Source organism: Pezoporus flaviventris, unplaced genomic scaffold, assembly GCF_033815535.1.
Source record: "Pezoporus flaviventris isolate CSIRO_AGI_PZ_B2104156 unplaced genomic scaffold, CSIRO_AGI_Pfla_v1 ptg000049l, whole genome shotgun sequence".
In the NCBI taxonomy this organism is placed as follows: Eukaryota; Metazoa; Chordata; class Aves; order Psittaciformes; family Psittacidae; genus Pezoporus; species Pezoporus flaviventris.
Genome location: NW_026892597.1, coordinates 3,275,817 through 3,297,471, shown reverse-complemented (window position 1 = coordinate 3,297,471; position 21,655 = coordinate 3,275,817). Strand labels below are relative to the sequence as shown.

Sequence of the window (21,655 nt, the reverse complement as noted above, 5' to 3'; positions counted from 1 at the left end):
CTGCACTGAATGACCAGACATGCTAACAGTGCTGATGCTGCAGGCACTCTTTTTACCCCTGTTTTTGTGCATGGCACTGCTCTCCTGAGGAGCACAGTACATCTGTGACTTGTGCTGGGACTTCCAAGGTGGGCAATGCTATCCCCACTCATGCAGAGAGGACTTCCTCTGGCCCTCAACATCCCTGGTCCATGCAGAGCTGGAGAGAACCCTCAGGCAGTCAAATCTGCACACCCTATATGGGGAAGTGAATCTTGCTCCAAGCAAATAAGGGGACCAGGAACAACACCTACACAGGAAACTTGTGGGTGAGGTTTGTTGCAGAAGGGCATAAAATAGCCCATCCACACCCACATGGTGCACTGCAGAGAGATGCAGAGGCTTGCAGAGTCCATGTCAACAGAGAGGGCTAAAGCCAGGTACAGAATCTGCATCAGGGAAGGCATTCAAGACTCGACTAGACAAACCCTGGAGCACACTCATCTGCTTAGACTTGTTTTGAGGAGCAGGTTGGACTAGATGGCCTCCAGAGGTCCCTTCCAACGTGAGTGCTTCTATGACATGTATTGTCTGGAGTCCAATGTCTGGGACATGGATTTTGGATGTATTCTGACTCAGATCTCTAAATGAGATACCTCAGCTCTGCTTCCCATGCAAACCGTAGTCATGCCAAGTATTTCCAAGTATGGAAAGCCAACACAGCAAATATTTCACCAGTTTAAGAAGTGGTGAAAACAATTTAAGCCAGTTTAAGAACTGGCTAAAGCAGTTCCTCCAGCTCACTTAGCAGGCAAAAAGCAGCCCTTCTTTAAGGCATGGTTTCTATCTTGGAAAGATGCGAGATATGAGCAATACATAATGATACACATTATCCTTATTGGCTGCGAAAATACAATGGTGAGTTCCTCTGAAATTGCTTCCTGCAGCTTTATGTAGGCACTGAACAACGCGAGTCCCCTTCCAGGGGACATCTGGGAGGAGGAGCAATTCATCAAGATTAATGAATCCACTGAAAAAAGGTGGTTCTTGTTCCAAAAGCACAAATTCTTGGCTGTTACAAAGTTTGCTTTATGCTCCAGCACAAACTGGATGGGAAGACGGAGATGGGAAAGATCAGTTAGCATTCCCAGCTGGAGACCTGCTGCTCCGGATAGGAGAGGTGATCCACACTTAGCTTTCCAGCTAATGCTTTCACCTCCCTCTGAACTTGTTCAGCTAAGCCAGCAGGAGACGGACAGCATGGAGATCTTCCTCTCTGTGGATACCCAGGCCGCATCAACCTGCACAACAGGGGAAGATGCAGCTTTATTTGGCTGCTTTCCTCTCCTATCATGGGCACTCATGAAACAGCAACTACTGGGACAGAGGGAAGGTCTTTGTCTGAGGAAAGAAGTCTGATTCAAGAGTCAGCCATGCCAGACCAAGGGCTCCTTGGAGTCTTGGAGATGTTTTTTCCTATGTGGCCCTCAAACCAGATGCTATTTAGTGCCATAGAAAGCAATATACAGATGCATTCAATGGTGTTTCAGTCCCCCTGATGCTTACCTTGCCAAAGCTGCCTTTCCCCAGCATCTTGTGCAGGACAAAATCCTCAATGCTTAGTTTTAGCTGCACTTGGTGCTCTTGCTGCTCCTGGGGCTGTTCTCCTGAGTCTGACTCTATCAGAGATTCCCCTTTCGTTGTGCCCTCCACTGGAGACTCCCAGGAGATGCCTTGTGGCTCTGCAACACACGTCAAAGCATTCAAATAAACCCCTGGAACAAGTGGAAAATCCCCAGAACACTTACAGGCATTGTGCTTAGTGTCAAGAGGGTATTTCAAATACACAGTGGCCACATCTACTAAGTAGATTGGATCTGCTCCCAAAGTTCACTCCTGTGTAACTCCACCTTTTTCAGTGGCATTACTCCCACTTTACATCTGTCTCTTTGTTTTACGGCAGCAAAACCATGACCTTCATTTCTGGCTGCCTGCGTACTTCAGTCCTTCTTGCTCATTGCTATTATGATGCTGTCCCATTTTTTCAAGGTCTTCTCAAGACCCTTGGCAAAGCAAGATGAAAAGATGGAGCAGCATTTTCGTACTAGGCACCTACTATGGATGTGAAGCTCTGATCAAGTATTCCAGCTGTCCTGGAGTGGAACTAGTCAGATTTTCTTCATTACTGTATACACTTGGATATATGTGAACTTCTGAGATATCCTGGCCATTACTGGATTTATCCCATGCACTGAAATACGCACTGCTATACTGTTCTAATTTGCTGAACAGCAAGAACACTACTCATCAGACAAATAGACCCACATGTAAAACAGATGTGAAACCATCTGGGGCTTTACTGATTCGTATCAGCGTAGCCAGTCCTACTTGTAGAAAAGAAAGAAAGTAAGCACAGATGGGGATATCATTTATTTCCCCCTTGGGGGCCAAAGTGCACTATCCCCTGAGCTCACATAGCACCAAAACCAGCCTCTGAGGCTCAGCAGCTTGCTGTTGCACAGTATCAAACCCAGAGCACTGGTATGAAGTGGCTCTGCCATGCTTTAACTAGTGCCTTCTGACATTTTGCTCGAGGTCCAGTTTCCAGGATATTATCTTCAGACAGGATACTATTAACTTGCATTAACAGCAGCCTTCTGATAGCTGAATGGGGCTATAAGAAAGCCAGAGGGGAGCTCTTCATTAGGGACTGTAGTGATAGGACAAGGGGTGATGGGTTCAAACTGAAATAAGGGAAGTTTAGGTTGGACATAAGGAAGAAGTTCTTTACTGTGAGGGTGCTGAGGCCCTGTCACAGATCGCCCAGAGAAGAGCTAAATGCTCCATCCCTGGCAGTGTTCAAGGCCAGGTTGGGCAGAGCCTTGGGTGACATGGTTTAGTGTGAGGTGTCGCTGCTCATGGCAGGGGGTTGAAACTGGATGATCTTGAGGTCCTTTCCAACCCAAACCATTCTGCGACTCTACGATTCTATGATGCTATGATTAAGAAAGTGGGGCCTGGGCTCTCAGCTTGACATTTATTTGGGGTTGCAGCTGAAGATCCACTGTCCCAGTTCTTGCCAGGCTTAAGTATTGATTCACTTGCACTCTTCTTTCTCCCTTCACGTTCTGGTAGATGCATTTTAAAGCTTGTGGGAGGCCAAAAACCATTGTCGGTACCATCATAGGGCTGCTACAGTCACAGAACAGTGCTTGGAGGGGAGCCATGAAGGTGGAGGGGTTCTGAAATGACCATTTAAGTGGGTCACATTAGTACAATGAAAGATGGTGACATTTTTGCTCTTAATATTCAGAGTTCTGTGACTCAAACAAAGTTTGGCTGACAAAGCAGACAAACCAGGGATTTCCCCAGGAGACTTTAAGTTCTGTTTGAGGCCACTGAGCCCCCAGTAGGTTTGTCCAAAGTCTGTTAAAGCTTCTCCCCAATCTCTCCTTCACCTTCCTAAATACTTGTTCTTGTAGCACAGAGGACCCTGAGACCAAGATCAGCTCCTGGGCAATGAATGAATGAATGAATGTGGGAATCTGTCAATGGTTTTCAAAGGTACTGTGGGTTCAACCCACAACCAAAAATATGAAATCAGAAAGAGAATTGGCCATAGTGATCAGAAGGATTCCCAATCTCGTGTTTAGAGCTTGGTTTCTCTTTAAAGTTCTCAGATTTTACAGTTTATGAGTCCCCAAAAAGGGAAAAAACATATTTTGCCAGTGGAGGTATGAGATGTGCTCAAGCACTGGGTCAGAAAAAGAGTTTAGGGGTTAGCTGGGTGAATGAAGGTTGGTGTCTCATTTCACTAGAGGTTGGATGGCATGGAGGAAATGCTGATTTATAGAGAAGGAATCAGGCTCAGATCCTACCTGCCATGCCCAAGTGATGTTGTCAGGAAGAGTTATTGATATGCTGAGATGAGAAAGGGTATGTCTTGCTCTAGGCTGGAAAGATGCATGAAAGATTCACTGGCTAATAAATTCCTTTGTCACCTCTACATAACCATGGACCAAGCAAAAATGTTAACAAAGCTTGCTGCCCTGTATCACCTTTTTTTCCTGTTGTAGATGCTGGCAATGCCTGAAGAGTTGTCACCTCCTTCGTAGTAACAGGGAAGCCAATTTCAAGAGGTCCATCCCTGGAGATCTGTTCAGTGTCACGCTGACAGCGAGCCTGGATTACAGAAAACAGCTAATGTCATGGTTTTGACATTTTGAGCCCTGTGTCATGTTCATTAAATCACAGAGTGGTTTGGGTTGGAAGGGACCTTAAAGATTATTTAGTCCCATGCCCCTGCCACAGGCAGGGACACCTTCCACTAGAGCAGCTTGCTCCAAGCCCCATCCAACCTGGCCTTGAACACTGCCAGGGATGGGGCAGCCACAGCTTCTCTGGGCACCCTGTGCCAGTGCCTCAGCACCCTCATAGTGAATAGCTTCTTCCTAATATAATCTAAATCTACCCTCTTCTAGTTCTGATCTTACGGACACTGTGGTTTCTTGACTGTGACTGTCACAGAAGCCAGGATCTAGAAGAGGTCTTTGCTATGAGACAAGCATCTCTGTACCTAACGCCCAGGGGTTTGGTAACATAGAGGAACCTGCAGCCTTCTGTGATATGTGCTCCACTCAATGCCCAAATTACTTGCACTGAAACAAACACTGAACAGGTGATCCTCCTTTCTCCATGTGACTCAGGACTTAAAGTATTTACCTGCTGGGTGCTCCCTATCATTGCCAGAGCTTCAGCCATTAGTTTCTGGTTAACTCCACAAAGGTTTGCTACTTTCATCTGGCACTTGTGATGGACGTTCATGCCACACGCTGAAAGAAAGAACAAGAGGTGTTAGAACAACAAAGGACTGTGAGGCTGTAAAGGCTTTGACATGAGGTTGGGCAGGAGCATGTGCTGCTGCTGGCCAAGGGCAGAGATAGCCACATAAACAGCTTAAAGCTTGGGCACCATTTATGTCTCATGGAATGGCACTCGGGTCATTTTATTTGTTTCTCGATGGAGACAATGTTTTTTATACCTCTTTCAGGACAAAAGGTCCATTTCAGCATCCATCAGCCTTTGCAGCTAGAGGCTACCAAAACTCAAAATGGTACCAAAACTTAAACTCACAGTTTGAATATATCAGCTCAGAGATAAACCATAATCACAGAACAGAATCTCCCCATTGGTACAGGGTTATGTAGATGAAGTGTCTTGAGTTTGTCTGCTAGTGGAAATAGAGCATTTAAGTTAATACTGGGAGTCATTTTGGAAGATCAGCAGTACCACTGAGATGTTCTTTGCCTCTTTGGGAAATGACTCTTCAGCCTCATGGACCACATATCTTTCTGTATACTGATAACTGTTCTCCTTGAAGAATGATACTCCTTGAAGGCTAATCCTCTGGACCACTCCTTCACCACCCTGGATGGTATCTCATACTGGTCTTGGAGGGTACAGTAAATGAGATTTGGTTCTTCAGGTTGCAACCTTCTAAAGACAACAGCCCACTCCCAGGCTCAGGTTGTGCCAGTTACATCAGGGACTCACCATCACACTTCAGTCCTTGCCGTGCAAGGCCCCAGAGGAGCGTGCCACAGTGCTCACAGAATGTTGGGCTCTTGTAGTTGTAGACTTTGAAGCGGTGAGGCATGTCGATCTTGAACCGTTCTTTATGAAACTGCAAGAGAAAAGCCATGTTGACAATTCAGCCCACCTCAGCTTTGCTTGGAAAACCAGACCTATCGTAGAATCATAGAATGGTTTGGGTTGGAAGGGGTCTTAAACATCACCTAGCTCCAACCTTCTTCCATGGGCAGGGATACCTTCCACTAGAACAGGCTGCTCAAAGCCAAATCCAACCTGGCCTTGGACTTGTACCACAGAAGATGGGATGCCTATTGCCCTTTTATCCTTGGGTATGACCATCAAGAAGAAACTATCTTTAGCTATCATTTCAAATATACAAAGCCAAATAATAACTGCAGTTCAGTGGGAACTCGGTAATTTCATCCCTGGGCTTGATCTTCTGACCAGAGAGCTGCTTACATCTCATCTATTCAACCAGCCTCCCTTAACGCTCAATGGAAAAACAATGGCACTTCTAAAAACTATCCATCTCCTCCTGAAAAGGATGTCTACATTTGTTTTAATGAATCACTCTTGGAAGAGCCTATTTCTCTTTTTTAAGTGCGCAGGGAGTCAAAGGTGGTGACTAAGTTGGATACAGCTACCCTGGAGATGTCAGAAGACAAACGAGACGGATCTCATCTCTCAAGACTGCAGAAGGAGAACAGGAACAGGGGTGGGACTGAAAGCAAACAGAAGCTCTGGAGCACAGCTAAGGAAAAGGGAATAGTCCTATCAAGAGATCAAGTTCCACTTTTGCCTACCAAAAAAAAAGAGGGTTTATAATAAAGTGATACGAGAAAATAAAACTAGTAATAGTGGAGATGCCAGATCTTCCACTCACTGCTTGGAAATCTCAGATAACCCGGAGTGGGATGCTAAAGTGCTGCTTCGAAAATTCAACATATCATCCTGTCTAACATCAGGGAGTGAATAATTTCCTCCAGTAGATCTCCACCTCATGTCCATGACTTCCCCCTGAGCTATACTTCGTACATTAGAAGAATCTCAATCTTGATTCAGCAACTGCTTATTCAGCAGCTGCGTTTGAGTAAAGCACAAGTAGGAGGTAATGAAACCACTAGGAATGTAAAAGGCAAAGGTCACAGATCAGCTCACACAGCCTTTAGTTCAGTAGCTCCTTTTGCCTCATCAGAAGTTGCTTTACAGCGATGTAGGGCAGATCTGAATGACACTCAAGCTTTATTAAAAGCAGCCAAACAACAATACGTACCATTGTTTCTCTGCTATTGACTGCTGATCCTGTACACTTGGCTATTACTTTATCAATGCATTTCTTATGAATGGCAGCGTTACATTCTGAAAGAACAAGCGTGTCACGGTGTTAATAAAATATTCCTTCAGAAAAGAAGAAGTAAATAAAGATTGTAACAACATCAGAAAGGTTTCTTACGTCTGCATTGATAGCCTTGTTTATTCAGTCCCCTGAAAGAAACAGAGAAATGGTTGATGCTGAATTGCCTGAAAGCCTTGAGGGGAAAAAAAGAGAGCAATGCTTATAAAAGGAACAGAATAAAACAGCTTTGCTTTTTATCAGTCTTTATAGAGCTTCTCTAATTAAAATATCTTCATTCTATCTAACTGTGGAGTGATTCTCTGTGGTTTTCACAGCCTTCTCAGCACATACAGTCTGAATTTCACGATACCCAAAGAGCAAACTGGGCTGATAAGAAATGTCTGTGCATTTGGCCAGAGATCATAGAATCAGAATAGTTGGGGCTGGAAAGGACCTTAAGATCATCCAGTTCTAACTCTCTTCCGTGTGCAGGGATGCCTCACACCAGACCACGTTCCCCAAGGCTCTGTCCAACCTGGCCTTGAACACTTGCAGGGGTGGAGCATTTGCCACTTCTCTGGGCAACCCATTCCAGTGGCTCAGTACCCTCACAGTAAAGAATTTCTTCATTATATCTAACCTGAACCTTCCCTGTTTCAGTCTGAACCCATCACCCCTTGTCCTATCACTACAGTCCCTGATGAAGAGTTCCACTCCAGCACCCTTGTAAGCCCCCTTCAGACACTGGAAGCTGCTCTGAGGTCTCCACGCAGCTTCTCTTCTCCAGGCTGAACAGCCCCAGTGTTCTCAGCCTTTCTTCCTACTAAAAAATGAAGGGAGCTTTCACAGTTGGAATTACAACTGTGAACCACATCCTGGAAGTGATGTAATAACTCGACAGGTAAGATGTCAAAGGTCTCATCCTGCTGCCTTACTGACAGCTGGAGCACAGATAGCCATTGGAGAATCGTAGAATCGTGGTATCATTTAGGTTGGAGAAGAGCTTTAAGATCATTGAGTCCCACCATTAACCCAGCATTGCCAAGTCCACCACTGAACCATGTCTCTAAGTGCCACATCTACCCAAGAACTGATCCTGAGGACTAAAAGGAGAAAAGGCAGAGATCTATTTTCATTTACCAAACAAACTCGTGGCAGACAGAGCAGAAGGTGGGTTGTGGAAAGAAGGTGGCTGTGAACTCGTGACACTTGACATTATGGATTTTGGCCTGTTTGATGGCTCCCCTGCGCTGGTGCAGGGAGAAGGCTTCAGTCTCACTGTCAGCCAGGTCCTTTGCATCTGGGGGGACAAGAAACAGATAACTGTCTGATAAGGTGCCTTGAGAAAATGCAGCTACCAAAACATTAAATGACTGAAGCTGATTCACTGAGGGAAATGAGTATTTTTAAGACATACCATATTCTGAAACCCACAGAAGCCTTGTTTGTATGGGTTTTTATCTGCCATCCCTAAAAGGACACTAAAATGACTTTAAACTTGGGACCCTGAGCTTTCTTGAACAGTCATGATGCTGCTTTTGAAATGTAGACCAGAATTTCCCAAGGAGAGATAAGTTGCAATTAAACACGAACTTCTAACTTTGTATAGCACTGAAGAACCATGACCTAAACCAGATGAAAACGCGTAAAAATTAATAATTATCTATATATGCACAAACACACTTTTGTATATAATATATATGGGTATTTAACAGAATCCTTTATGTGTACAAGTGTGTGAGTAAGCACCTATATATGTTCCTAGGATATTCTTTGTCTTGTTATTTTTCCATGCCAATAATTACTTTGCTGTTTGCTGTATCCATGCCATTATTCACATTTAACTTTTTTAGAACAGCAGGAGAACCAATTCTGACTGCACATGCATATATATACACGTGTGAACTTACATATGTGCTTGTGTCTACAAATCTAGATATGCACGCTTTGTCTCACTCTCAATCTCTGTTTCCTTTTACTCACACAATGCACCTCAAGTTTCACATGTACTCTGTGGAAACTGGCCCCATGCGCGATCTGATGCTGATCTTGCTGTTTGTAATACAAGGACAATTTGTGTTTCCTATGCTGTGGCCTCTCTGACATAACATACAAGGAGGCAACAATAGTCTATCCCATATTAATCAGTGGATAAAATACCAGTATGGACATGCTTTTAGCTGCTTTCAGTACTTCTGTTTCTATGAATAGGAGGTCCTTCTACGTATCTACACCTTACAGCTTCACCCACATCTGTGGGTGTGAGAATTTTCTCATCAAAGACAGGAGGATAAGATCGAGCATTTGGATTGCAACCCGTTTTCTTCCACGAAGCAAAATGTATTTCACATGGACATCAAACTGCAGGTGGGATTTGGCTCCCAGTGAAGACACATAAACTACTGCGTGTCCCCTCTCCAGGGTGACTAAGCTGCTGCTATGTCCCTGGAGGTCTAGCTTCAGCAGTCAGTGGAGCCCAGTGAATGACTCACCTTGCAGCAGAAACCTGCATGTGATCAGATGAATCACTCTCTAGGTTCTTTTCCTGTTTTGCCTAGATTGCTCTTGATCTTAAATGCCCAACTAACAAGCATGCCTAGGTGTCGTCAACCTTAAATCATACCTCAACCTTTACATCTGCACTATAACGCACAGCATAGCAGATGTTACATGCTTACATACAAGTATAATGATTTCAGAGGGAGATGGATCCTTATGTATCTATTCTGTCTTGATTATAATGAGAAAATCTACTATTTTAGTGGCAAACCAGCCAAAAATCTGCCTTGCAAATCACAGAGGAAGAGTCAGTCTTCATCCCCACCACACAATAAAAATTGCTTTTCTGTGCTGCTCATTTCAAATCACTATGATGGTTCCTAGGAATAAACCAGTAATCACATAGGCACCACTTTCAGTGAAGACACCAGCTATGCCCCACATAACCAGAAATCACATCTATCAATAGACAAACTAAATCACTTGCCACTTATTTCCAGGAAGTATCTTGCATTCATCAGCATTCGTCCTTGAGGTTTCAGTTCTAGCTGGTTGAGGTAAGTGAAAAACAAGAAAGAGAAACCAGTGCAACCATTAATCAGTCATTCAAAGAAGCAACAATCATTTCAGGTGATTCAAAATATGCCCTTTTCCCAGTGGGAATTAATGAATGTCAATTAATGGTAGTTTTGGGGTTGCTCATATCAATGTGTGGCAAGAAGGCATGGTAGGAGCAACTACAGAGAGAGGAGGCTAGATCACCTCTTATAAAACACTCAGAGTGGCATGATAGAAGGGATAAATATGACTAAATCACAGAAGCTGTAGGAAGGATTTTAGACACTAGTGCAGGACCAGCAGTATCTATAGAGTAAGCTGCTTGCTCCCAGTAGATCCTGCAAGTTGGAAGTGAGAGCACCTCAAAATAAGCCAACTTCAGAAAGGTACTTAAAAGATGCTAAAATCTTTTAGACACTTGGTTCTGCAAGTCTAACTTCCATTACAGTCAGCATGAGTGGCGCTACAAGCTTACTTAGGCATTTTTGGGGCCTTCCCACTGGAGTTGGAAATTCCCACTTACCTGAACCTCCATGCATAGATGCCTTTGTAAATCAGTATCCACTTGCCTAGGTATAAAAACACCTACATTCAAAGATTTCTTCAGCCTGAGGATCACAACAGTGACTTCCTCACTCACCTCCAGCACAGCCTGAGCAAGGTTACCTGTCTGCCTTCCAGAGGAAACAGTGCCCTTGCACAGAGAAGTGAGAAAAGTGCTATTCTCTCTCCTCATGACCCTTGCAGGATGGGATACCTGGGACCATCTCCCCCAGGTTGTGCCGGGGAATGAGTAGAGAGGAGATCTCAGGAGATGCGACCAAGCTGGGACACAACAGGATCAGGGTCTCCCAGCTCCACTTGACCTCAGGTCTGTCACCCTTGATGCAAGCAAGCAGCAGACCAGACTATGTGATCCCTCTTCTCCTCACCAGGCCACTGCTACCCATGGCTTTAAAGGCTGGGACTGGAGTCACGCTGAGAAAAGCCTTTTGGTTTTCAATCCCCTCCTTAAGCATCCTAATTACTTCCAAGATATGTGTTAAATGTGCAAATCTCTACCATATCTCGCTCTTAGGTCTGCTAAGTGACTGAGGCCTTTTTGCCTTTTCTACTCTCTTCATACCCCAAGCAGCTTAGCCTGAGAACTGGCATGAGAAACAAGCAAACAAGGAAATAAGTTTCTCTCCAAATGTCTTTTCACTTTATAGCTATTCACAGCATGACTACTGAATACTACATGTTAAAGACTATCAAGAACTTTCTTGCTTGGGCTACCAGGGAATACAGCCTTACATTTAGCCTCCTTATGAAGACTGTTACTTCAAATCTACTCCACTCATGATTTTAAAGGAGTTCCTCTGACATAAATCTGAAGCCAGGTAACTGTGAATCAGTTACTTGACGTTAAATTTTTAAAGCTGTTTCCCCAGAACACAGAAAATAATTCACATTTAGCCACTCATATTACTATTTGTCCCCAGTGGGTTTTATAAGCAAAGATTAATATGTGGGCATAGCTCCCCTGAACTGGAACCCTTGCTGACAGAAGGCATGTTTCAATGTAGGATCATAGAATAGTTTGGGTTGGAAAGCACCTTAAGATCATTCAGTTCCAACTGAATGATCATGGTTCCCTGCCATGTTGATATATCAGTTGATGTACCAGCAGCAGGTAATATAATGTGCTGTGCCCTTTTATTCTGACATGCATGGGAATCTTTCCTTCAAGTCCTACCTAAGCAAACTGAAAACGTTATTCTTTGGATGGCAACCAGTTCCTGCTGCTCTGCTGGTTAAGTCACAGCACGGCACGGACACAAGGCATTCTCATACCCCATCACATCCCACAAGAGGAAATAAAGATGCTCACCCACATCTCTGTCTTCCCATTGCTCTTTTTGCACCTCTCTGCCAGCACCTTGAGTTCCACCGTGGTCTCTGAAACCATTTCAGCACTTTTGTCCTTGACGACGATGTGCATGACCCTGCCGTTGTTGATGTGGGCATCGAAAGTGCTGTTCCAAGGTGGGTACATGGTGGGCTTCTTCTGCACGTACACTTGGCCATTTTCTGTCAACAAGAAGTGATGTGAATTGCCTGGACCTGCTTCTCATCTGCACGAAGTTCCTGAGACAGGTCTGTGTTATTTACCCACTTAAAGGTCTCTCTCTATGGTGTGTGATGGACCGTGTTAGAGTGTCTCAGGGGGATACTCTGTGAAGTGAAACCTAGGATGGGATTCACCTCACTTGACTTTAGGTGTCTACAATGCGTATGCCCATATCTGAGCTGTTTGAATGTTGGCTCTATTCAGAGACAGTGAACAGAATATAGTCAATGTAAGTTAGTGCAGTTAGGGTGTGTTCATTTGACCAAATACAGGCATTTACCATAGAAAAGATAATTTCCACTCTTGATTCCATTAACTTTGAGTGGACCTCAGATGTAGACTCTGACGCTCCTAATTAGATGAACCTCATCACTGATAACCAGCTACATGTATCATACATCCCATGGCAATGCAAAAACACCAGGTTTGCTTCAATCCCCCCAACAGCTGGGTGTGCTTCATGGTTAATCTTCAGCTGGAGCCCATGTCCATTCAGTTGCTGCATTCACTCATTCTGGGTTGTTGCTACATGAACTGCAACCACATTCACAGTGATGCAGTTTTCAACCTAGCAAACTCTTGCACTTCTTCTTCACACATTAATTCCTCTTCCTTCACAGCAGATTCATCTTAACATAGTGATGGGTAAAAACTGGGTGTTTCGGAGGCCTAGCATTAGCTTGTAGAGAGTTCTCTCTAGTCAGTTCTCTCTGAAAAGAGTTTCTAGGTCTATTTATTTCATACAGCCTGTTTTGTTTTGTACAGCCCTGTAAAAGGCTTGGCTGCTTACTCAAAGTAAATTCTATTTCACAGTTACTTTCTGCAAATTTTCAACCCATCAAATGCCAAAGCTGGTGGGTTAAGAGAATGAAAAGCAGTTGTGTGAGCAGCAGACCTGCGACACCTGTCTCCTAAAGACCTGCTCCTGTTTCCAATAATCCCAGCCTTTCCCTCATCCAGCTGGAAAATCACATGCAGCCGATAGCCTGGAACATGACACATGCTGGGGAAAAATCTTTCCCAGTTGGACGACTAACTCAGGTTTCTTCCCTCTGCTCAGCTTTGATTTACAGAGGTGGAGCTCCAGTATTTCTAAGGCTTGGACCGCATCTTCAGGATGGGCTAAAACTTGTAAACAAGCTCCAAAGTTATTGCAGGCAGGAGAGAAGGAGAAGAAAGGAAGCAGTGATTCCTAACTGTGTAATATTCATCTCAGGAAACGAAAGAACGTTTACTTGGGAGAGAACAACTATCAGGGCTGTGAGATAGCAAAATCCTGCCTTCACCCTGTACAATAGAGAAATGGCTGCCAGAGCCACTACGTAGACTGTACTTACTAGATAGCTCTACATTGAGAAAGTAGCTTCCTGAGGAGAGGCATGCAGGAGCCTCCAGCCAATACTGACTTGATGAGGTTTCACTCCAGGAGCAACCACCTGTTGTAGTTTTGCACTTGGTTTGACCACATAAACTTGATCTAAGCTGCAGTACCCCGACCATCAGCACTGGTCTGCATCACAAAACTGAGCAGAGATCATGCCTGCAGCATAAAATCACTTCTCAACCTTCTCGTGACTGGCATGACAAGTGGTTGTGCAGCTCTATTTTAGGTTCAAACTCAGTTTCCCCAGGGTTTAGAGCACCTCAGTGTAAGGTGAATCCATCTCTATCAGTTAAGTGAGGTTGACTTTCACATTCCCAGATTGAGGCAATCATATATTAAGCTCATTGTATGCAGACTTAATTCATTCCCACCAAGCCTTTAAATATATCTATAACACACCCTTTATAACACACTCTTTCAACAAAACCAGACAAACTCAGACCTAAAAATAAGCTCCCCAGCACCACAGAGAACAGGAATCTCAGTAAGGACCATCATTTCTTTGCTACATCAGTGGAGCTCCATGGATGTGAAGCACAGCCCTTGCAAAACAAGTGCTTTTGTTTGCACCTCACCCCAAAACACCAGGCTTTAAATAAACAACCCTGGAATGTGGATGAAGCAGCCAACGTAAGGGATCAGACAGTCACCCCGGCACATCCCTGCTGATGTCTGTGGAATTGTGCCAGGGATTAACCCAACCCTGGGTTCCTGACAGTTAAAATAGCAGCTGTCTTTCCCAGGCAGTGGCTTGGGCTGTGGCTGGGAGAGCTTTTCCTGCGGAGTTCCAACATGGAGCAGGAGCTTTCATGAAGCAAATGTCACCAAGTCAGGCGGTAAAGTGACCCTGGGCAGCTCGTGAAGGAAGAAGCTATTCTTAAAGGGAAGATTCTTTTAAACTCAGGGGCTGCTACAATCTCTGAAATGTTTTGTCACCAGTAATAAATTGCTAGAACACTTTTAAAATGGGGTTTTCTGGTTTTTAAAGATTATATCATAAAATACCAAGGTCCCTCTTAAAATGTAAAAAAGTGGAAACACCCCCCTCCCTCCCCCCCCCAAAAAAAAAAATCTGGGCAAGATGTTTCCTGAGCTTCTGAAATTCTTTAGGGTGGCCTTGTTGCGACAGCGCTGTGTCCACAGATGATGTGCATTACTCCCAGACCCCTGGGGACCTCTGTCCCAATGGCTTATTCATCATGGCTGGTTAACAACAGATGGTCTTTGGCATGAAGCCGAAGTTAAACTCCCTTTTTTGGGGGGAATTAAACACATTTACCATCTACTGCTGCTGCCTTTGCAAAAACCAACCAATCAAACCAACCCCCTCACACTTTCCTAATGCACAAACACATATCTGATCCATAACAGGACATTGCCAAACTCAAAGTAGAGTCATCTACCAAACCAGTTCCAGCACAGAGCCTTCAGGGGTATGGGACTGGATCTGTCCTTGATTCGGCTCTGGGTTTGGGCACATCCTGCCCTTCATTCTACACTCACTGCTGAATAGCAGTCATCTACCCTAAAGAAACCTTACTGGCCATGTGGCTCCCAAGGCTGGGAGCTTGTCCATTCCTACCCCTAGTACATGCTACTTTAACCACTATAACTTCTTCTGGTTTAATCCCAGTGCCATTGAGTAGCAAGTGTATTGTGAAACCTGGGAGCTGGAGAGCAAGCTATAATCAAAATATCACAAAGCAGGGATGCAGCTATTCCAGATTTATTCAGCTAATGTTTGTCCTGAGACCTTCATTGCTTTTTGCCTTCTCTAAGCCTGCTTGAGCACGACAGCTCCTTGGGATGGTCACGTTCAGAGCATTTCTGGCATTCAGAGTCAGCTTATCTCAATAAAATCAGACCCCTACCTCTGAGTGTACTATCTAAACTGCCTTTGAGCACTGGGCTTTTCCAGGGTATGATTCATCAGACCCATTATGGATGTCTTTCTCAAGGTGAATCCCACCACGGACATCCCTGTTTGTTCCCCATGGCTATACACAAGGATAGCTGACTTGCTGTGCTATCAACATTCTTGCAGAATACTGGAATTATACAGGAAATGAGTCCCACCATGGCCTCAGCTTGTCTTAGTCACCTTAAAGATAAGGTCAGCCATCTACAACTTCAAAGACCCTTCACCAGCAGCAGATTAATACCTCCTAAGGGGGGTTCAACCCACCCTAAGAGGGAAGTCTGAGATGAATCAATCTCAGGAGGTTCCTGTTACTATCACTGATATGAGGAGTACCTCTGGCAGTCCCACCATACTCTGAGCTACCATTAGATGAATGCAATTACACCCTAGCAAAGAGAAATCTTTTAACAGCAGGATGTAGTTTGTCTTATAGCCGGTGAACATTAATGGAGAAAAGTTCCCCCAAACACACTTCTTGATTTCCTGTTGGCAGAGATATTATTATTATTATTATCATTGCTTTCAAAGGCCTCATTAAAGCCAAGCCCTGCACAGTGTTGAAATGGGACACATTTTCAGTAAAAAGTGGGATCTGAGGGATATCTCGTCACACAATATTTCCTTTTCAATTTGTCAGTTACCACATCTTCCATAATCATAGAATCCCAGAATGGTTTGGGTTGGAAAGGACCTTAAGATCATCCAGTCCCAACCCCCTGCCATGGGCAGGGACACCTCACCCTAGACCATGTCACCCAAAGCTCTGTCCAGCCTTACCTTGAACACTGCCAGAAATGGAGTATTCACAATTTCCTTTACTAATTTAAAAGATCATTTAAGCCAAGCTAGAGTTCAGTGTGATAAATGCAGACTCTTAAAAACCAAACCAACACAGACAAGAAAACCCCCAGTGAAATACTGAATTAATTTAAGAGTCTAAAACTTCTTTTAAACTGCTTTAACATTCTCTGAAGAAAGGAGCCATGGGGATCCTCAAGGTATAAAAAAGTGTTTCTGAGTTGATTTAATTTTATAACAAATCACAGCAGTCAAGTTAAGAACTTATTAAAGACTGAAGATAAATAACAGCCAATATGAGGCTGAAGTTTCCTAACACTGAAGTTGCTCTTCATGACTGCTGAATAGCAGAAGTGAAGAACTTTTCATCCTACCACTGGGTCTATTTTCATGCATGAGACATATAAGAAATGTTTTCCCAATGAGGACTCATCAGTGGTGTTCAATCAGGAAAAGGAACAACCCATGTATCCAGATACAGAAAACAGCAGGAGGTTTCACTTTCAAACATTATACAATGGTATGTATTACATAGTACAGCAATTATGCAGAGAAATTAATTCTCTCTGCAAAGGCTGGGGTTGTTTGAGAGCTATTATGTTTTAAATGATGGAATTTGCTGGACCTGTCAGTTCCTCAAAGCCTGTGATAAACAAAGACAGCCCTCCCAGGATATTTCTAGGACACATGGATTTCATCTGTCAGTAGTCCCACTGACAGACCAGCAACTGCTCATAGAAAAGTGAAACCGAATACTCAGCTCATCTGCTATGTCACATGCTGGGACCTGTAATTCAGTTCGTAATAACCTCAAATTGAAGACATAGATTTGTAGGGCATCGTCTTAAAATCAGATTGATTGCATGATATGACGAACCCAATCTTGCCCTGTGCTGAGACAAGAAAAGCAGTTCACAAACCACTATAAAGATTTATCAGTATACTTTTTACATGCTAGAAATTACACAGTAAGGCACACACATCTTATAAAAGCTCACATGCATATTTAACTCCTCCCTGCTTACCTGATTCCACAGCTTCTTTCACCATCACAGCACAGTATGGGTTAATCACCTCCCCTTGGGATGGCAGGTAAGGGCCACTGTCATAGTTGGATAAACCGATGCGCAGAAAGGGCGACATGACAAGTCCTGTGTCAAACAGAAGACAGGAGACAGTTGGGAAGAGTCTAAAAATTCCCTTGGTTTTAACCAGCCTCTTATCTCTGTCGGACAGGAATAAGCCGACCGCTGGTTATCCACCCAGCTGGAGACTCTCTGACTTCCTCTACTGTCTAGCAAGATGATGGGCTGACCGAGTGCTGCCTAATGTGGGTAAGGTAGAGTAACTCAGCTCAACTGGGTAGCTGAACTCATTGCAGGGCTGGAAAGACCCACAACAGCAACTCTGAGTACCGGTGACTGTACACCAGCCATCAGGAATGACAATACACAGAAGCCAAATCAGGACTTTCTTAGCTGGGTTAACCTCTGCTGTAATTTATGTTGAATCATGAGTTCAAGAACCCAAATGCGATGAGAATAGAAAGGCTTTCGGGAACACAAGGCTGTTGGAAGACTGCAAGCTGAACATGAAACTGTGAAATAACTGTGTACTATTTATATGCAGCAGGAAAATGATCTTGGCCATTCAACTGCCTGAGTGCTGACCCATATTCAGAAGTGAAGCTATAAAGAGAAAATTCAGGTCTTACAAACCTCACTGTCTAGAGAGTGGAACAAAAAAGGACCTTAGGATAATTTTAAGCAGCTGGAAACAGGAACATATAAAATGAAGATGCCAAGAAACACAAAAAGCCTTTGGGTTGGTCTTCTCTTTCAGAGCTTTCAGAGAGGGCATTCAGTGAAGACAGAAGTTATTAACTGCTGTAGCTGGTGCCCACCCTTGTGCCATCTGGGTCCAAGGTCTGGGATTTACCACCCAACTTCTGTGCCAGCTTCTGAGCTTGTTTTTCCTGGCTCCCCTTCTAGTCAATGGGGAGCAAGAGGCACTTTGAATGCAGCTGCAGATGTCTATATTTTGGACCACTGAAGCTAAAAAGTCCTATCACTAGCTGTTACCTGTCTAATACATTGGCAACAATATACTGTTCAACTACAGCAGCAAAAAGTTGAATGTCTTCTGGTGCTGGATGCAGCCAGGTCTCTTCATTTTACACATAAAATGCTCTATCCCAAGAGCAGCTTCTCTAACCTCACACAGGAGAAGGCCAGATTCTTTGCTGGGAAGGGCACTTTCTTACCTGAAAACGGTGGTTTTCTGCCAGACAAATTCAGTCTCTGGCAAGACGAGCTTCTCCTTTCATCACAGTGGTGGACAACATGGAAAGGATTTTCTCAGCTGAAAGAATGATGATAACTGCTCTGGCTGGGGTGACTTTAAAACTTGGACTCTGCTCAAAGAGACAGGAGGCAGGACCATCAAGGAGAGAGGAAAACTTGGGAAACCAAGACACAGCCCTTTGCTTGAGTGTCTGCTCTCTTACCCAGCAGTGTGGAGCAATGAGTTTCCATCAGCTCCCTGTCCGAAAGTCTGGGGTGGCTGTAAAACTCAGTCCAACTTTCTGATACTGCGTGACCAGTTCTCGTTTTGCTTTTGTCCTGCATATAGAATCATAGTTAGGATATGGTGAGATCTTTTTCCTCCTGTTGTACAAAATGAACACAAAGAGCTACAGTTAGCAGAGGGACTCAAACACCAACTATTCTGGACTTAACATTCACAAGCACTGACACTGCAGCGCTTCCTGACACTTTGGCAACAGACAGCCCGTGCAGCCAGCTGCAGCTCTTCTCTGATAGAGATTTTGGCAAGGAGGCTTCCCCAGATTTGTTGCCCTAAATAAAGCAAATCTATACAGTGGACAGCATAGGAAAACTCTCCTTCCCATTTCAGCTCCTGGATAGGTTAGATAACAACTGACCTGAGATTTCAGGAAAAGAACAAAGGCTCGTAAACCTTGGACACTGCACTTAGAAGAAAACCATCAGGTTCCTGGGGAAGACAGGATAGGACAGAAAGACTTGGCTCATGTCTAATATGTGTCCCTAGGAATGCACAGATCATGGGCCACCAGCAGCTATCCTATTTTCTCTGAAGACTGGCCAAGGCCCTCTGCATATGGCATTGCCTTCAACTGGGAAAACATCAGCACTTTGGAATTTTACAGAAGCTATTGGGGATGACAAAGCACCACGTGGGGCTGGATGAAGGAGATCAGGATAATCCTGTTCTCCTCTGGATGAAGGCAGCATCACTCTTGAGCGCTGTTTCAGAAGCACATTAGACAAGTGCCTGATGAACTTACTCTAGAAAGCCACTTAGAATCATAAAATCCCAGGTTAGAAGGGAACTCAAGGATCATCTGGTCCAACCTTTCTTGGCAAAGCATGGCCTAGACTAGATGTCCCAGCACCCTGTCCAGATGAATATTAACAGTGTCCAGTGTTGGGGAATGCACCACTTCCCTCAGGACATTATTCCAATGTCTGATTGTTGTCATTGGGAAGAACTTTCCTCTTGTGTCCAGTTGGAATCTCCCTGGCAGTAACTTGTGCCGCCACGCCTCAACTTTCCTGTGTGACTCCTTGTATTTAGGTATTCCAGCACAGGTAACTCTGTTAAGAGGTGCATTTGTGGCACTGTGCATTAGTGCAGTGAATGGTTTATGAGTGGTTCATGGCACAAAAAAGTTAAACTTACAGAAGCAGAGACATCTGATCAAGTTAAGTACAAAACCCTCTTTAACAGGAACAACTATATGTATATATATGTCCTCCTGTTTAATGCAGTTATTTAGCCATTTCCTTTGTTTCAATTCATTAGTCTAAAGACAAAAGGAAAAACAAATCAAAGGGCCTCTGGAGCAGAAGGGAAATCCAAGTTGCATGTTCTGTCTGCACAATGTAGCATGTGTGGAAAGCTAAGAAGAGGCAAAGACTAAAACCCAACAGTTACATCTGCACTATGCCTATTTGTGTGAATGGAGATGCATTCTCTCTGCTTTTACATATTCCACTGCTACTTCTGGTCACTTCTGGGCAAGGGAAGATTATGTATCCCCTTCCAAATGCTCAGTTCCCGTACTCCTGGCTTTAAGAACCTATTGTTCCATAGACAGGAGCAGGAGGAAGTGCAGGAGATCTGTAAGCACTCCCTCCCCAGGACTTTTAAAACTCACTTTTAAAAACTCAGAGTACCAACAGGAATTGCTGGTCAATGTGTTGGAGATCTAAGAACATGGGTGTTTTTAATGAGGCCTTGGGTGAGATGGTTTAGTGTGAGGTGTCCCTGCCCATGGGAGGGGGGTTGGAACTGAATGATCTTAAGGTCCTTTCCAACCCTAACCATTCTACGATTCTAAAAGGAAGGTTTTTTTGACTCTTCAGCACTAATACGTAGTAACACTATCAGCTCAAGTACTGTGTCTTGTGCTACCTTGTGCCTGACATTCATAGAATCATAACGCCATAGCATCATAGAATGGTTAGGGTTGGAAATCATGTCATTTCAATGAAATCAAGGTAGTTACAACATAGTTAAAACTGAAAGCATCTTGTGCTGCTAGATCACTGCTCCAAAAATCACTGGTTGGATGTGACAAGATGCTTGTGCATATCTGTGGATCTGTCCCCTAAACAGTGTCATTTGAAACTTTACTTAGTCTTTAATGCTGGACACCCCCTCCTTCCTCTCCAGTGCAACACTTCATTATAGCTTTGTGCAATCAAGCACTTCATGGAAGATGTTTCCCAGAGAAGCTGTGGAGCTTAAAAGCTGTTTGGACATGGTCTTGAGCAATCAGCTCCATGTGGTCCTGCTTGAGAAGGAGAGTTGGACAAGACGACCTTCAGAGGTCCCTTCCAAGCTCAACCAGCCTGTGATTCTATGAAAACATGGGTAGGACAGATCTCACCTAACCTTAGATGTCTACAGCATCCATGTTTCCATGTGCAGCAGTTTCCTGCTCCAAAGAGAGGAACAGAGGGAAATCATGAGCTGGACCCATTTTAGACCCTGTATTAGCATGTGATGAACCTATTTCTCTCCTTTAGAGCAAAGGGGAATGCCTGAGGGTGATCTGTTTACTCAGTACTCACTGTAGAGATCTGATTTTGATAAAATTCCTCAAGCCATTAAACTTCCAAAAATCCCCTGCACTGTATCAGATCTAAAAGACTTTGTTTTCTACCCATCTGCAAAGCATGTAGGTTTGGCACACCTAGTGCTGGCACTAGCAAATAGGTCTTGCCTATGGAAAGGCTGGATAAAAGCTAGCTAAAATCAGTTTACTGTTACACCAGCCTCACGTGAGCATTCTGCCCTGGGGTGAATTCCTTCACCCAGCCCAATACATCAGACAGATAACTGGTTTCCTGCTTCTCTTTTACTGTCTTTCCTGAAATCACCTTGGCTTTGGCCCAAACATCTGTTTTCCAGGTCATATCTCCAGTG

General features: G+C 44.0%; 1 protein-coding gene across 1 annotated transcript in view; it reads right to left on the bottom strand.

Moving 5' to 3' along the window:
* The window catches only part of PRKCQ (protein kinase C theta), a 44,516-nt gene extending 25,927 nt beyond the window's left edge, over nt 1-18,589 (bottom strand). The window contains exons 1-11 of the mRNA XM_061468628.1: nt 18,444-18,589; nt 17,206-17,331; nt 11,838-12,037; nt 9,894-9,954; nt 8,048-8,207; nt 7,025-7,056; nt 6,845-6,930; nt 5,533-5,662; nt 4,702-4,811; nt 4,038-4,161; nt 1,546-1,721 (exon numbers count right to left, since the gene is read on the bottom strand). Of these exons, the coding sequence (XP_061324612.1) occupies nt 1,546-1,721; nt 4,038-4,161; nt 4,702-4,811; nt 5,533-5,662; nt 6,845-6,930; nt 7,025-7,056; nt 8,048-8,207; nt 9,894-9,954; nt 11,838-12,037; nt 17,206-17,323 (1,197 nt within the window). The 5' untranslated portion in view covers nt 17,324-17,331; nt 18,444-18,589. The remainder of the gene's footprint in view (nt 1-1,545; nt 1,722-4,037; nt 4,162-4,701; nt 4,812-5,532; nt 5,663-6,844; nt 6,931-7,024; nt 7,057-8,047; nt 8,208-9,893; nt 9,955-11,837; nt 12,038-17,205; nt 17,332-18,443) is intronic.
* Between the last annotated feature and the right edge of the window lie 3,066 nt (nt 18,590-21,655).